Raw genomic sequence first — 16,922 nt, 5'->3', positions numbered from 1 at the left:
CCTCAGAAGTACATGTAAAATTTGTTACATGAAATTGCTGGTAAATTTCAACAATTAAGTGAACTTATTGTAGGTTCAACATAATTAACCTCAAGGATACGTTTGGCAAGGAAAAAAGAAAATAAGAAGAAAAACGAAGGAAGAGAAATTATTTTATTAAAGAGAAGTAAAACATAAATACTCTAAAACTTAACTATTTATTTAATAGAAATTATTATGTTTTCACATTAATTTAATATTTCTCTTATTACTACCACTTAATTATTATTATTATTAGGTTTAAATATATTTTTGAAAATTTTAATTCTAGCAAAAATATTTGTAAGTTTCAAATTCCTGAAATTTTCTTATTATTTTTCAGTTCTTATCCTTAAATGTAATTAATTAACACTAAAATGGAGAATATTAATTTATCTAGTTAGTAACAGAACATTTACAATTAAGATAGTTAACTTTTTACGCTCGCATATATAAATCCAATAATTTAAACTTAACGTTATGCTTCGTTATAAAAAACATTAAAATTTACTTAAATTTCTATAATTTATTTTTAAATATTCTTATGATATTATAATTTTCAATGATTGTAAAATTACTTATTTATTAAAAAAACACGAAAGGTCAATAATACATACTTTTTGCTGGGATTTAAATATTTAAGACAATTATTTTATTAATTTTAAATTGTGTAAGAATAGAAAAAGAAAAAAAAATAATGATTAGTTTCAATATTACATATAATTTTAATGTTATAACTACTAATTTTAAAATAATCAAACATATTTTATTTTTTGTTTTTATAGAAAAAGCCCTACTCATAGTACAAGAAGATATTGTATATGTAAATTTGTGTCTTGAGCCTATAAGGACCTGAAAAATGGACCAAGAGCAGTTGGATCTTATGTTAAGGCAGTCAGGTCCACAAAACTAAGGACATCATGACCTTATAAAGGACCTTTCAAAATCTGAGTTCATTAGTCAACTTTCTCTTCTTTCTCTAGAATTCTTATTTTTCCTAACCTTGCTCTGCCTTCTCTCTATCATTCCCTCACATTCAGCCATTGCATGTTGGATTAGGTGGTGCTCAAGTGACCGCGGCGCAGTGAGCTTCGCAACCATCCGATTAGATTTTCCTTCTTCAGCAGGGTTTGGTCGGGTTCTTGCTATGTGAGGCACTGTTAGAGCATTCTAGTGGGTTGTACTGCTCAACTCCAAGGTAAGGGGAGCTAGAGTACTTCTTTGAATTTCTTGCATGAAGTGTATGTATATTGGATTCTGAATTGGTGCACTGTTTGAAGTTGTATTTTTGCGTTTTGAGTATGTTGTAATGTATGTGTTGATATGTGAAATCCATGAAACTGTGTTGAGTTGTTTAGAATTGATTTGGATAGGTTTGAATTCCTATAATTAACCAATTGGAAGTGATTTAAGTGTGAAATCTGGTATATTTTTGGTTGGATAGAAATTTAGATTTTTGTGGTTTTAGGTCACTTTGAGAGGAAGTGAGATAGTGATTTTGGGCATTTGAGGTCTAAAGCGCAACTGGGTTGTTGGGGCAGTCTTAGCTAGTGTATTGTGACTTGTTTGAATCATTAAATTGATCAAAATAGGTGCAAAGCAGTAGGATTGGGTTTTGGATCCCTAAGTTGGGAAAATTGGTGTTTTAGAGTTGAAATTGAGTCTTAATCACTTTAGAATGGTAGTAAGAATGTTTAGAATCATTTAGATGAGTTTAATTAAGTATAAAATAAGAATTAAGGGTGTTAAAAGTAAGTAAAAAATGGTTAGGAATGGTTATGTTAGGTGTTGTTCATAATTCTGCACAAATTCTGTAGAATTATGCAGTTTCGCCGAAAGTAAACTGATAACCGTTCGGCCATGCGCTGTTGAGCGTTCGGTCTTAGTGTTCGGTCTTAAGTAACGTTCGGTCTTAATGCTCCGTCTTAAGTAGCGTTCGGTCTTAGTGCTCGATCTTAGGTAGTGTTCGGTCTTGATAGTGCTCGGTCTCAGGTAACGTTCGGTCTCTTAGGTAGCTTTCGGCCTTGATAGTGCTCGGTCTTAGGTAGCGTTCGGTCTTGATAGTGCTCTGTCTCAGGTAGCGTTCAGTCTCTTAGGTAGCATTCGGTCTCTATGGTAGCGTTCGGTCTTGATAGTGCTCGATCTTGGGTAGCGTTCAGTCTCTCAAGTAGCGTTCGGTCTTAGTGGGTGGTCTTGGTAGCGTTCGGTCTTAGTAGATGGTCTTAAATAGTGTTTGACCGCTTCTTCAGTCTTACCTTTTATGGACCGTTCGGTCCTATCCTTTGGGAAGTGAGATATCGTTCGGTCTCCACCATTCACAGGGTGTTCGGTCTTGCTCATTATGTGTCGATGTTTTCCGTTCGGCCTATATTCCTATTTATTCCAGTATGTTATTTTACTTAATTGTTCCAGTTGCTTTAAGGGCTTATGTGTGCATTATCATGTTGGTGTTAAAGTGAAAAGTATCAGTATTGAACGTAATTCTATGATCCTCAAGGGGGATACATGGTGGTGCCCTCAGTGTTTAGAATGATTTGCATGGTAGCTCAGTCTTGAGGGTTATCCTAAAACTACAATGATCAATCATTCTCAAATAGAGAGGATTGAATCATGTCGTGAGTAGTAGCAGGAGGTCCTAGTCTTGGGTGCTTCCAGTATGTCCAAGGTGAGTGATAACGGACTAACCTCGTGAGTGTGGTAGGGTGAAACCCATTGACAATGACTTTACAAAGCAGTAGAAGCCACCATGAGTGCATGACCCGCCATAGCTCGACAATCATTCTAAGTCCGGACGAGTCAAGTTTAAGTGCCACAAGTCATGTTTGTATAATATAGTATATCTGTCTTTACTTATATGTTGCCTATGACTGTTATAACATGATTTTTATATCTAGCTCACTCTTACTTGTGTGTTTGTGTTTGCTGGAGTATGTTTTCTTTTACAATGATCATCCACTTGGATGCAAGCAAAGATGGATGAGGTGCCTCTGAAGCAGGTTTTGGAGGGAGACGATGCTGCTACTTAGTCTCCTTAGGATTCTCTTAGTATTTCTTGTATTTTGAATTACTATTTAGTTGTTGAGGATTTCCCTGTGATTCCTATCCTTTTGAAATACTTTATTTGCGTTTAAGTTTTAAATTATGTCTCATTTTGGAATGACTGTAAGCTTAACTACTTTATTTACAATCTATTCTAACTGTTCTCTTTTATTTAAATGTAGACTTACTATGTTATATGATTCTATACAATCTCAGATGTTACAGAGCCCACCTGGAAAGCTAATTGTTTTAGTGATCAGTTCATCTGAATAAATTTAAATTTTCATTCAGTAATTTATTAATAACAAATTATAAATATATTACTTAATTAACATATACACCTAAAAATATAATTATCTTTTAACTTAAAAAATATTCTTTATTGTCTTGAATATATACTAATTTGCATTTCTCACATTTAGATCCCATCATCTTTATAATCTTTTGCATAAATGCTATCAACATGTAATGTAATTGAAAACCATGTCCATAAATTACACTGCTAATCATACACACCACAACTTAGTTCCTATAACAAACAGAAATTCAAATCTAAAACTATTCAACTGTTATTTTTACCCAATACAATTTCTCTAATTGATCAAACCAAAAAATAATACTTAATCAGACAACTCTCCATCAAATTCTCACACACAAGTAATATAATATAGGTTATTACAAAGATAAAAAAAATGAAGAAAAATAAGTTGCGTTGGGATGGTAGCATAGTTGAACATTTGGGTTCAATATTCCATTCAAGTAGAACTTCAACTGCATAATTTAGTTGATCACCAAGTTATTTGGAAAGAACTTGTTTCATACTTGTGTCAACTGTGTTGGTTAACTTGTAGAGATGCAGAACACGATGTCCAACATAGTTTTCCAAGTCGAACAAAAACCTATTTTTCGATAAGACTGTGTTTGTGTGTGTGTTTCAAACGAGACACAAATTAGTCTCCAGACACATGACCCTTGCCCTCATAGTATCTTTTCTCACTCTCCCCTTTCTTCTCATTTCGTTTCTGCATGCCAAAGAAAACCAAAATCGAGTGATGAGAACAAAACAAACTAAAACACCATATGTTGGATGAAAACCAGACATTCTCTCTATACATGTATGTCCAATGTTCATGCACACTAGCGCTGAGGTACAACCATAACATTTTTGTCACTCCATTCATCCACATTGAACTGTTCATCTCTGTCCCCTCATCATCATTCACTAACATACAAATTCACACAACCTATCTGAGAATTTTCAATTTTGATGGGACATTCTAGCCATCAAAAGTTTCTGCCATTCATTAGTATAACTTAGAATCCTATGTATGACATCACTACCAATCTCCATATCATTCACTTAAAGTGGATTCAAGATACTTCGTACCAAAAAAACCAAAATGAGATAAAAGATCGTTTTCTCAAACCAAACCAGAGAAGTCATAGTTTGCGATAATGTTTACCATTTTCATTTTATACTTTTACACAATTTCAAATATTCTGCTTCTTTGATATCAGAAAACAACGTAGTATTCCTGTCATTTGTTGTAGAAAATAAAAAACATTTCCACGAACAAACCCACCATTAGGCTCCGTGGATTGAGGTATGCCTCTCTCCCTTCTAAACATTAAACTTCTGCCTGTATAAAATTCTTGAAATCAAAGCTCATTCCAATAGGAGTGAGAAAATCAGTTCACTCCTAAGCTACCAAAAAGAATTGAATAACATAGGTGTATCAAATACAAATCAACCCCATCAAACACCTTCAAAAAAATACTTTTACTTCTGCTTTAAGGGAGTAGTTGACCCACCTTTGCCACTATATTTATAACATATGAATTTCCTACAGACGATCAATGCCAAAGTTATTTATTTGTCAAGGAAGGCCTTAGAAAATAAAAGGTTTCTAAATTACTAAACCAAGTTACCAAACAAGTCATACAAGTTAACATGGACAAACTATTATTTATATTTGTGATCAACTACTATATATATATATATATATATATATATATATATATAAAGGATTAACAGAAAAAAGAAATGAGCTCCATGAAAAGACACCAGTAAGTGTATGTCTGATTTTGTTTTGAAGTGGTTAGCTAACAAGAATAACTAGGATAGAGATTGCTTTTAAAATGTTACTATATTTTTTTTATATTTTCCCTATGCAAATTATAATTGAGACATTTCTTCAAATGTAGAATTCTGACATATTTTGACAAGAAATCTCATACTGGACACTAATCTCAAACTAACAACCCAAAAGAGAAGTTAACCCAACTACGAGTATATATGCATGCTCATTATACACTATACATACCAATTTATAATTAGAGTGTAAATGCTACAGACCATCACAATAAGCATACTAGATATGCTAGCAATAGTAACAAGTATTACAAAATTAAAAAATAATAAGCCAAATAAGTAATCAATTGCTTCTAACCAAACAAAGGTCTGAAAGTACCTGGTATGCCTCGTGATTTGAGACAATTCTTTTAATTATTGTAGTAGTTGTTATACCTAAAGGGCTTTCCAAAACTTTGAAGATGCCCATGCTAATAGGAACAGCATATGGGTTGCATTGTTCCTATATGGAAACCAATGTCAATAACTGATAAAAGGAGGGATAGTTGGAGATGCAGAAGCAACATATATATAAAAACAAAAAGTAATAATAGTAGCACAATGTACCTTCTCAAAATCATTATTTTCTGCAACGGTTCCATGAACAACTATTGAAATGTTAAACGTAGTGATCTGCAATCAAATGAATTTAAACCAAGTGATTACTTAATTAATAGCAAACCATGTAAAATGGAACATGTTCCAACTGAACCAACCAACAAAGAAATAGTCAATAAAAAAACTTTATCTCAATATGTAGGCTGGCTATGTTGCCGTACTTATAACTAAAGTAACAATTAGACAGATGCACAGAAAACAAAAGTGTGAGAGAAACAAGAGATTTTGAAGGCCATGAACTCAACCAACTTATGCAGTATAATATAAAAGGGTTACACAGATAATATTAGTTAGATTGATCAAAACTAACATAAAACCAATGCAAAAAGGTAAACAAAAGAAATTTATTAGTAAACCAACACTGCCAGATCTCTAAGTATTAACGAAATAAAAATCCTGATAGAAGCTATATGTAAAATCTTGTCCTATAAACAATTTAAGGACAACAAGGAACCATTTATCTAAAAGGATAAACAGTGAAGGTTCAGGGAATGCTCAAGTTTCCTCCTTTTATCAAATAGTGAACATCACCTAAAAGAAGACCAATTCAAAGGAGAGACATAATCTGTAATGACCATTTACTTCAGAATTTCAAAATAAATAAGGGTGAATAGCACTGGCATTTCAACATATATTAATAAACCTAGTGGCTCAAGAACATTTACAGCCATAGAAAAGAAAGGATCACCATGCAAAAAATTAATGAAAAATTAAATAAGCTAAAATGAGACTAACCATATCTTTGGACACCTCCCATGGTGCACCAATTATGACCTCATCCACATAGCGACATGCTAAAACACTCAGACTTCTTTCATGAAGATTCATGATAGGACGATGTGATCCTCTAGTTGCACTACAAGAAAGAAATTACAATATAAAATTCCCAAACATTACCACCCTGTATGAAATATAAACAACCAAAATTAGATGCTGAAATTTTACTAATTCAAATGTAAAACTTACAATTGAAAGAAAAAGAGTTTCTATTACTGTAAAACAGTTTTTGGCAATGTTGCAAGCCCAATAACTATGGAGCATCACTCAAACACCATAAAAATGCAACAAACAAATAGAAAAGATAGATTAATCTTTAATACAAAGTTAGACAGAAGCACAAACAAATATTTCAAATAAAACAAAACGATCATAATCCTACAGCATTTCAGAGAAAAGACAACCACTTGAGAAAATCGTTAGCCCAAATGATCAAATAGAAGCCAACAACATACATAAAACCTTGTATTTAGAATTTTATATCACCCTATAATTCTGAACAGGCTTGAAATTAAGCAATTACCTGCATCATATCTACACACAAGGTGACAAAAGTACCATTAACTTTTTTTTACTTGAGACTTCCTTCGTGGTACAATAGATGCATTTAAAGTTGCAATATAAAATGGTGCAAACAACTCCCAAGAACAGGCCCAAAAATAACTGTATCACCCCTAATAATTTCAATACGAAGTCCCCCATGGCAGAAAATGACTTGGCAGATTTTACATAAACCATTGTCACTCTAGCACCATGGCAATGCAACTTCACAAGGGTGGCACCATGACAACCACCTGACAGACAGTAGATCAGAAACTAGAATGAAATGAAAATTTATTAATCAAATCCCTAATTTCCAATGAGTACCAGTATGATAGTAGAATGAACAAGGGGAAAATATAAAATTACTGAAAAAACACATTAGGAGTTCAAAGCCCTGTCTCTCGCATAGTCCCATCCCACCCAATATTAATTTTCATCAGCTGACATCCCAAATCATGTCTTGCCTGCTATATAACAGGCTAACTAATTATAAGCCTCCTCTCAATTGACAAGGTCTAAGTAGCAGGGCCAATCTTAACACCTCCACATCAACACGATCATAGTGTGATAGCAACCCTATGGCTAAAATTCAACCTGCCCGCCCACCACCAGTCATCTAATATGTCAGGCCCCCATGAAATGTTACTTTGTATAAAATTTCCAGCCTGCTCACACCATTTAGGTGACACTTCATGATCACACAATCATCATCTAGTAACTTTTCTAGTATTGGTCTTTCTGTTCTTACCTTTCTTTAAAATTCAAGAATGGTATACTTTTGATGAGTTTGATATATCAAAAAATAGTTTAATTGCTTCACTTCAGAAATTTATTATGCATCTGACATTCACCAATTATCCATTCAGATAACTTCCATAGTGAATTTTCTGGTTGCCACTATGCACCATTGATAACACCGATAGTAGGTATAAAATAAAATTTCAAAAAATAAATAAAGGTGGAAAAAGGAGATATAAGGGTTAACAACCTGACTGTCTGATCGGTGTGTATTCCAACAAGAAGAAAATCTCCAAGATCCCTAGCAAGCCTCAAGATCTATATAAAATAAAAGTCAGTCAAATATCCAGTCAAATCTATATAACATTAAAACAATCCAAATGGAAGTAGTAGCATATAAGCAAAAAGTATTGCAACGTCCCAGTATAAAATTTACCACATTACACCCTCCCAAAATAACCTCCATCTAATACACAGGCATTTATTTTGCCAGATATAACAGTTAGGCAAATGACAATATATTATTCAATAAGAGCAACACCACAAAACAGGATATTAGTTATCTTATGTTTCTTTCTCACTACCCACCACTCAATGTTGTGAGACAGAGATATTCGATTTGACGCAGGTTCTTGTTTGGATTACTTAGCAATAAAAACAGCTTACAATCAATATATTACTAAGCTGAGAGTCAGATAAGAACAACACCACTCAATGTTGAGAGACAGAAATTTGATTTGACACAGGTTCTTGTTTGGATTACTTTGCAATAAAAACAGCTTACAATCAATATATTACTAAGCTGAGAGATTTTGAATAAAAGGCTGCTTTTAGGTATATGTAACAGAGTTTTTAAATTATACCTCCACATGTCCGGCGTGAAAGAGATCAAAAGCACCATCAATATATACAATGCGAGAATCAGGTCCTGGACCCTGGAACAGCGTGAATAAATTATCAAGTGACACGAAGAAATTACTGCATACAGGTACAGCCAACACAAAGCATGAATCTACTTAAAATTATTAGGAGAAAAATGTTACACTATCTCAAAGTAACACAAAATAACATATATTTCTATAAGCAATGGGGAGAAATAAACCAACCATAATGATTCAATCACAACCATAATACTAATCAGAAGACCAAATCAGCAACTTGTACAAAGAGATATGCCATAGTTACTGCCATAACTCTCAGAAAATGGAAGAAATTCAGATAGAGAATAGAGTAAACGAGGAGAAAAAACAGAAACGAGCTCAAAAGAGCTAACCCTGTCCGCTTGATACAGTCTCTTGGTTTCTTCACTCTTCACATAATTACACTCCAAAAAGAAATTAGAAAACACAGTCTTGAAATTTAACTAGATTTACTCTCCAAAACCCTTGGGTCCATTGCTAGTCAGTCAATTACTGAACCAGTTCACATCAATAGCAAAAGTTATCCAACAAAGGTCAAGCAAGATAAGTTACTCATGTCTCCCACAGCCAGAAAGCCTTGTTTGTAGTGACTTGTTAGCATTCAAAATTCAATCTACTTTTCTTCTTTTTTTTCAGTTTTTCAGGAAGGTTCCTGTTTTAACAATTTCTAAGGGTGGTTATGGGTTCCATTCGACCCATGAACCTTAAAAAACAGACAGGACCTAACATAAAGGTAGTCTGGGTTAGTTCAGGAAATTAGGGTTCGTTTTAGGTAGAAGAATGAACCTGAACAATCAGACAGGACCTAAGGTAGTCTGGGTTAATTCAGGTAATTAGGGTTCGTCTTAGGTAGAAGAATGGTAGTGATTGATTTGCGTTGTTATTCATGTAATTAAGTCAGTGAACTCAAGCTGGATTTGTTATGTAAAACAAAAAACCTCAACCTGTGCCTCGCTCAAGGATCAATTATCTGATTTGCTACATCATTTGCCTACGCCTGCTCATGGTACCATACCTACCTAAGGCTACATTTAGATACCTTATGGAGAATGGAATGGTATGAAATGCAAGAGAATGAGTGTAATGAAATAGAATTAAGTTACCACTTCTTTGTGTAGATATTTTTATCATGGAATGAAAAAGAAAAGGGCCGGTTTCGTCTCATAACCACCCTCCCCAAATTGAAAGGGGAAGAAAAAGGGTATTCGATGGAATGCATTCCATCTTCTTAAACAATAGAACTTATTATCATTCCATCCATTCAGGAACCATTACTTACATTAACAAAAGTCAGCAGTGTAAACTGCAACATTTACTTTAAACAAAAAAGTCTGGAAGCCTGGGTATGTTGTCTTGTCACTAGATTTGTAATTTTATGCCACCTATTCTGCTGTTTACTTATTTTTCATACAAGATGGCATGAAGTACATAACTAAAGGAAAATACCTGACCCTTCTATGTCATCTTATCAAAACAAACTGTACTAACCATTAACAGTAAGCAATTAACACCTATTATCATTAGCTACAAACTCAAGTCTCAATTACCAGCTTACCTACATGGAATTTATTGATATATATAACTACAAGAGGATAAGAAATCCTCAAAATATAAACAAAGTACAAAAACTGGAAAAATAATTACTAAGAACATGTACATTTGACATAATGTCAATATCTTGTAAATCTACCAATAACAGACCCCCTTCCTCAACGTACACACTTAAAACTTGGCAGAACACCAGAAAGAAGCCAAGTGATCGACTTGATCTCAAATTAAATGGAAACACCCATTTAAATTCTAGCACTTTTCTCAAACCATTTACACCAAAAATTGAGAAGTGAACAACACCAAATCCATTTAGCCACAACGTTTAATTTTGTACAATTCTCAGGCACAAGGTTTTCCTGTCAGTTGATTTTCAAGTAAAAAAAAATATTGCTAGCTCTTCCAAGCCACAAGTTTCTATAAACAACCAGAAGCCAAATTAAATTCTTAAAAGTAATGTGCATGAGAAGGAAATAAGAACAAAAAAATGCATTTGTCATGATCAAAGGCTCGTCTTATAGACCAAAATCATGGTGTGAAATGAAATACATGATTCAAGCAACGCAAAGAGGGGCTTTAGAAATAATGTAGAGAACTAAGGAAGTTGATAGCAAGGCAGTAAGAAATCAGAATGAAGATTTTACATGAACATACCCTCCCATTTGAGAACTGAACAATTCTACGAGATGTTGGCAGGAAATGAGATATACGAGTTCCACTTGCAGTTGCTGCAGGTGAACCAGCTTCAAACTTTGGACTGTGGCCGTTGCTGAACTGTCTTTGTAAAGAAGAATGATTGTGACTATCACTTATAGATCTTTCTCTTACACAGAGAAGCATGCGACCTGGGTAAGAAATTGTTATAAACTTCAATTCTTTATATATGTGAAGACTATAAGCGAAACCCTGTCAGAAAGAAGTATAACCTTAAAAGGAAAAACATCGATACCAGCTAAAGTGCAAATGTATGCTTGCATAAAGTAATCATAAACAAAAAATCATTTACAATGGAACAATTAGTAACAACCGTTGCTAGTACCGTGAGAATGGCCTAGAGGTTTCATCACATTAGGTGGACATAACCATAGTCCATGGAACAATGCGGAGTAAGGAAAGAAATCTAAAGAAAGGGTAAGGTCTGAAAAGTCTTCTAAAAAATTTAGTCAATTTGTCAGAAGGAAATGTGTTGCATAATTAGATAATTTGAGAACAAAGATTCACCCACGCACCAAAATTTCCAAATTAAGCTTCACGGCAAAACAAAGCCAAATGGAATGAACATATGTTAAATTCAAGGTCCATTTAACATTTTGCATATATAGAATGAAAACAAATATTCAAGAGAAGAAAAGGAACATAAAGTTTAAGGAGTGAAGATAACTTATTGTCCATCAAACCAGAAAAAAAAAAGATAAGGCATGAAACATAATATACATATATATATATATATATATATATAGAGAGAGAGAGAGAGAGAGAGATGGATGGATGGACGGACGGATATATATGGGATAGGATCTCTTGGTATAAGATCAAAGACTTACACCAAACATTCATCGTCAATATCAAAATATGTAATGGCCCAAAAATACTTGAACTAAAAAAATTAGAAGAAAATATCTTTGTCCGTTCTTTTTGATTCCATTGTCCCATATGCTCCCACAGAAAATACTATTACCGGGGAAGCAATAATAAACCCCCAATTGTAATGAAATCTTCAAAATAAATTAAATAATTACATTCATTTGAAAACAGTTCACAAAAAATGCAAGTGTTTTCCAAACATTGAATTTTTTTTAGCAATGGCTAACCCGCCAGAGCACAGCAAATATAGCAGTTTTATTTTCAGATAAAAGATTTCAAGCATTGAGTATGATTTGCAGTATTAGCATAAACAGAACTGAAAGAGATGAAATTGAGATGGATTGATTTGTACTAAAAATAAATTATTAACTGTAATTTATGAAAAGAACAGCTCATGCCAATTAGGAATTCCTGCAAAATAAAAATTTGGTTTTAAACAAAGAGAGACCGAACTGACAAGGAGTGGGATAAAAATGATGGACAATCCAACGGCTAGTTGATGGTTGCAGCATCCTGTGGCAAATCCACACTTTCAGATTAGAAGAAGCACTGCAGCAGCTTCAGACGGAGGGGCAGCAGTATGTACCCTTCTTCAACTAAGCAACTGCCTCAAATTCATCCTTTACATGAGATTGCTAGTAATTTATAGTTTTTCCCAAGTTCATGCAGAAGAGAAAGGCCGCAGCCTAACGTGAGTTTTCTTAACTATTTTTATTTTTTGGTCAAAGTACTATAAACTGTAAGATTTAGTTACATCATCAACAGTTTATATTTATACATATTAATACTGTCAATGCTCAATGCAGACACTCAATGCAGACATCTAAAAGTCACAATCTCTTTAACACAAACGACAAAAGCATATTCGAAAGTATTTGTATCCAATTATTTTATGGAAACTCTACGGTAGAGACAATTAGCATGAGCAGTAGCATGATAACCAAAGAAAAAATGCAAAAGCAGTATAAGTCTAACCAACAATATCAGTGCTCGAAACCCCTTCAGTGCGCTTTATCTGCTTATACCGACCAGCCTTCTTAGCATGAGCATAAGCATCGGTTCCATCCGGAAGAACGCAAGGATCGTCCCCATGAATAATGAAATCTATCTTGTACTCATCAAAAAGCTTCTTCATGAACTCCTCAGTTATCGCATAGGGTGCTTCAGGAATAACCTCATCCACCCACTTCACCGCATTCACCATCATCAACCTAACACAACAAAAACACACTAAACGCCACATCAAGATTAAAACAAACAAACAAACAAACAAGTTTCAATAAAAAGCTAAGAATCCGGCTCCTCTAAGGTAGGCAAGATTACCGTGAGTAATATGAGGCATCAATAAGAAAATCAACTGTAAATACTTTAACCAAGGTTTTAAAAAAGGGTCCACGAACATTACGCTCAACGTCAAGGGCTTCCGGCAAAGCTCCATCTAGAAGATTACTACACAAATTCAAACAGCAAGCAATTCCACCTCGTTGTAGCTACTTAACACCATGGAAAGGTGAAAAACCGCGACCACAGTGTAAAACTTTGATTTTAACACATCTATGATTCGTTATACTCATGCCTATGACATAGACCGTTTCATCAACCTCTAAGGCAAATTGCAGACATTAGGGGAACCGGATCCCAATAATAAACAAACAAATAAATGGCATTCAAAACAATGCCAAAATCGCCACCTACAAGATCACCACCCCAAAAGAAACAGTAAATTAAATTACAAAAGGGATCACAAAGATGAAACCTTTCGTGAAGAGGGGTAACGGGAGGACCCTTGTTGGCAATGATCTCGGCGTCACTAACAACCCCAACAATCAATTGGTCACCCAGTGCACGAGCTTGGCGAAGGGCATTGCAGTGGCCATAATGCATCATGTCAAAGCAACCATCCATGTAGACACGAACGGGTTTCTTGTTGCGTCTTCGGCTCTTCCAGAACATTCCAAGCTGGCTAGAGTATGCACCCAACAGTGACACCCCCACGATCACCCCTCCCACCATGCACGTTACCACCCATTTCGTCCCCGTCGCCGGCTTCTCCGTCACCGCCTCGTAACTACTCATTTTCTCTCCCTCTCTCTCTCTCTTTCCCTCTCTCGATGTCGATGTCTGTGTATCACCGCTTCTTCTCCTTCCTCATTCGTAGCACCACACACAAATGGAATGGAAAGGAATGAAAAGCGTAGCGAATTGGAATTGCAAAAGCAAAATATTCGGCCTTGGTAAGACAATTCTAATTCTAAGATTCCGTAAAACTGGGCCAAATGTCGGGTTTGGATATTTGTTCAAACCGAACCGACAATGTTCGAGACACATCCATGGTTTATTTTTTTATTTAAAAATTATCAATTTTCTGGTGATTTTACTTTCTGCACCTCCACAATTTCTTCGTGCATCAGATTACATATTTTGGAAACTTTTAAAACGATTTTTTTGAAAATTTTTAAACAATATTTTCATAATATAGTTTTTAAAAAAATGTGAATTTTAGAACAAAATTTCTCAAATACAAAAAATACATTCCGAAATAAGTTTTTGGAAATGGAATTTTCTATAATATTTTTCAAAATAAGTCCTTCCAGCTAAATTGTTTTCAAAATACATGTTCTAAAACAAAAAAGTCTTTTGCACTTTCTCTTTTCTTTGTCTTTGGTAGCATTCTTCTTTGTTATTTTTTTCTTTATTTGCAATACGTTGATGATGAAATATATAAAATAAAAATAAACAAGGTCAGAAACATTGATAGTGTTTATTTATTATTCGATCTACAATAAACAAAATCAATCTATTATTATATATTTTCATAAGTTAACAATTTTCTTTAAGTTGTTCCACAAAGTTTAAATTTTTTGGATAAATATATAACATACATAAAATGTTTGGACATCTAGAAATGTTTTAATTAACTTAATTATTTTAAGATAATTTCAAGAAAAAACTTAAACCATTTGAACTAAAATAATAAACAAAAAAGAATAAATATCACTATTTTATTTTCTAGTTTTTTTAAGCATACTTTAGTCTTAAATTCTATAAATTGAGCTAACACAAATAGTAATTACTAATTTTTAAGAATAAAACAAAACAATAAAGAAAACTTTTGTAAGCTAAATCTGGAAAATTCCATCAACAAAGTTGTACAATTTAGGAGACAAGTGGCATCTACACTGTGCACCACGTGACCTTTCAAAAAAAATTTGAATTCGAAAACCAACCGGAAACACATTATGCATATTATTCTCCCATCTTATGTACCACATACACTCTTTCTCTCGTCGTCTCTAAACGCACTAAATGTAAAAATAGAGTTTTAAAATTAAAAATGTGATTTACAATTTAAGATACTTGATTGTTTTAATAATAAAAATTTAAACTACAAATAGAATTTAGTTTTATTATTTTAAAAGTATATTAATTTTTAACTTTTTTTAGATTTTTTATCCAAAACTATTGAGGTGATCTTTAAAGAAAACTCACCACTTTGGTCGGATCAGGATTTAAAATATAAAATAAGTTGATTTTTTTCCTATTTTCTTCGTTGGTATGTTGTTGTTTTTATGTATATGTGGATAATTTTAATTTACGTGTAATGTTTAAGTCTTAATGGCGTATCCTGATCGTGTTTGTGTTATTTATATAAACAAATAGGATTTTTATGCGTTTAGAGGTGTTTTTTTGGATTTTTGAATGTTGGTCGATCTTCTAAATAAGAGAAGTTAATTGCATTATTTTTAACTTGTAATAGGTGATTGTATGTTTGTATGAATAATTGATTTATATAATTGAATTATTTGATGAAATGACATGTGTAATTAAGTTTTATACACTATAAAAATTCGCAAATACCAACAAATTTTATCGAAGGATTTAAAAATTTTAATTATCAACCAATAGATTTATTATTGACGAAAAAGTCTGCCAATAATACATATTTTATTTAATGACGAAAGAATCTATCGAGTAATTTATTAATAATATATATTTCATTTATTAAAAAATTTTGTTATTGATACAATTCGTTAGTAAATAAAATATGTATTACTAACAAAATAATCTATCAATAAATTCGTTGATTAAAAGAACGAAAAATTTTCTATCCAAAATCTTATATTTAGTGTCAACATATATCATTTCATCCCGGAAAAAAAAAAGAAAAAAAATCAACCCATTATGTAAATTGTCGTGTTCCTTAATAGCACAACATAGGAAGGGTTCCTAGTAGGAGAGAGTATGACACAAAAGAAGAATAAGACATCATTTCTTCAATATCTAAATTGTTTATCACAAGTTTCAAATTCTATATTCCTATTTATCTTCTTCATTAAACATTACTTACAACTTCTAAAAGAATTTATAAGATAACTTAAATAAAACATTTATCATTTTATATATATTTTCTATATTTATTTATTTATTTTGGTGTCCTTACTTTTAATTTTTTATTTATTATTATTATTTTCATTTTATTAGTGAATTGTTTATAATATCAGTTTTATTTATTTATTATTATTATTTTATTAGTGAAGTGTTTATAATTTAAATTTATTTATTTATTGTTATTATTTTTATTTTATTAGTAAAGTGTTTATAATCTTATTTTTATTTATTTAATGTTATTATTTTATTATAGTAATTAGGTGTTTGAACCTTATTTTTATTTATTTATTATTATTATTTTTATTTATTCAGTTAGGTGTCTTTAACCTTATTTTTATTTATCATTATTTATATTCAATTTATTAAAGAAAAAGTTTTTAACCTCATTTTTATTTATTTACTTTGTATTTAAATTATTCAGTGAGTTTCAGTGTCTAATAATTATTATGTAGTACAAAAAATATCATGATAAAAGAAAATTGATTTATTATAGCTACAAGTATAACTTTGGGGATTTAAATGAATTAATATTTAACTCATTTATAGTAACTAGTCACTAATAAATAATTTCACATGTTGTAATTAGAGGTATAACCTTGAAGATTTAAACGAGTAGA

At 32.4% G+C, this 16,922-nt stretch overlaps 1 protein-coding gene across 3 annotated transcripts; it reads right to left on the bottom strand.

Moving 5' to 3' along the window:
* Positions 1 to 3,528: 3,528 nt before the first annotated feature.
* LOC108328918 (ethanolamine-phosphate cytidylyltransferase) lies at positions 3,529 to 14,170 on the bottom strand. Of its 3 annotated transcripts, XM_017562822.2 has the most exons (10): positions 13,673 to 14,170; positions 12,892 to 13,127; positions 10,987 to 11,177; positions 8,728 to 8,799; positions 8,115 to 8,182; positions 6,542 to 6,662; positions 5,756 to 5,821; positions 5,529 to 5,651; positions 4,641 to 4,697; positions 3,529 to 4,079 (listed from the first exon to the last, which is right to left on the bottom strand). In XM_017562822.2, the coding sequence occupies exons 1-9, from the start codon at positions 13,990 to 13,992 to the stop codon at positions 4,686 to 4,688; spliced, it is 1,209 nt and encodes a 402-aa protein (XP_017418311.1). In that variant the 5' UTR covers positions 13,993 to 14,170; the 3' UTR covers positions 3,529 to 4,079; positions 4,641 to 4,685. The 3 variants fall into 3 exon arrangements, with proteins under 3 accessions (XP_017418311.1, XP_017418310.1, XP_052728239.1); XM_017562821.2 differs by lacking the exon at positions 4,641 to 4,697 and having other exon boundaries at positions 13,673 to 14,168; XM_052872279.1 differs by lacking the exon at positions 4,641 to 4,697 and having other exon boundaries at positions 12,892 to 13,146; positions 13,673 to 13,806.
* Between the last annotated feature and the right edge of the window lie 2,752 nt (positions 14,171 to 16,922).

This window comes from Vigna angularis, chromosome 2 (assembly GCF_016808095.1).
Source record: "Vigna angularis cultivar LongXiaoDou No.4 chromosome 2, ASM1680809v1, whole genome shotgun sequence".
Classification (NCBI taxonomy): domain Eukaryota; kingdom Viridiplantae; phylum Streptophyta; class Magnoliopsida; order Fabales; family Fabaceae; genus Vigna; species Vigna angularis.
The sequence above is the reverse complement of the archived record's forward strand: the minus strand, read 5'-3'. Positions and strand labels throughout refer to the sequence as shown.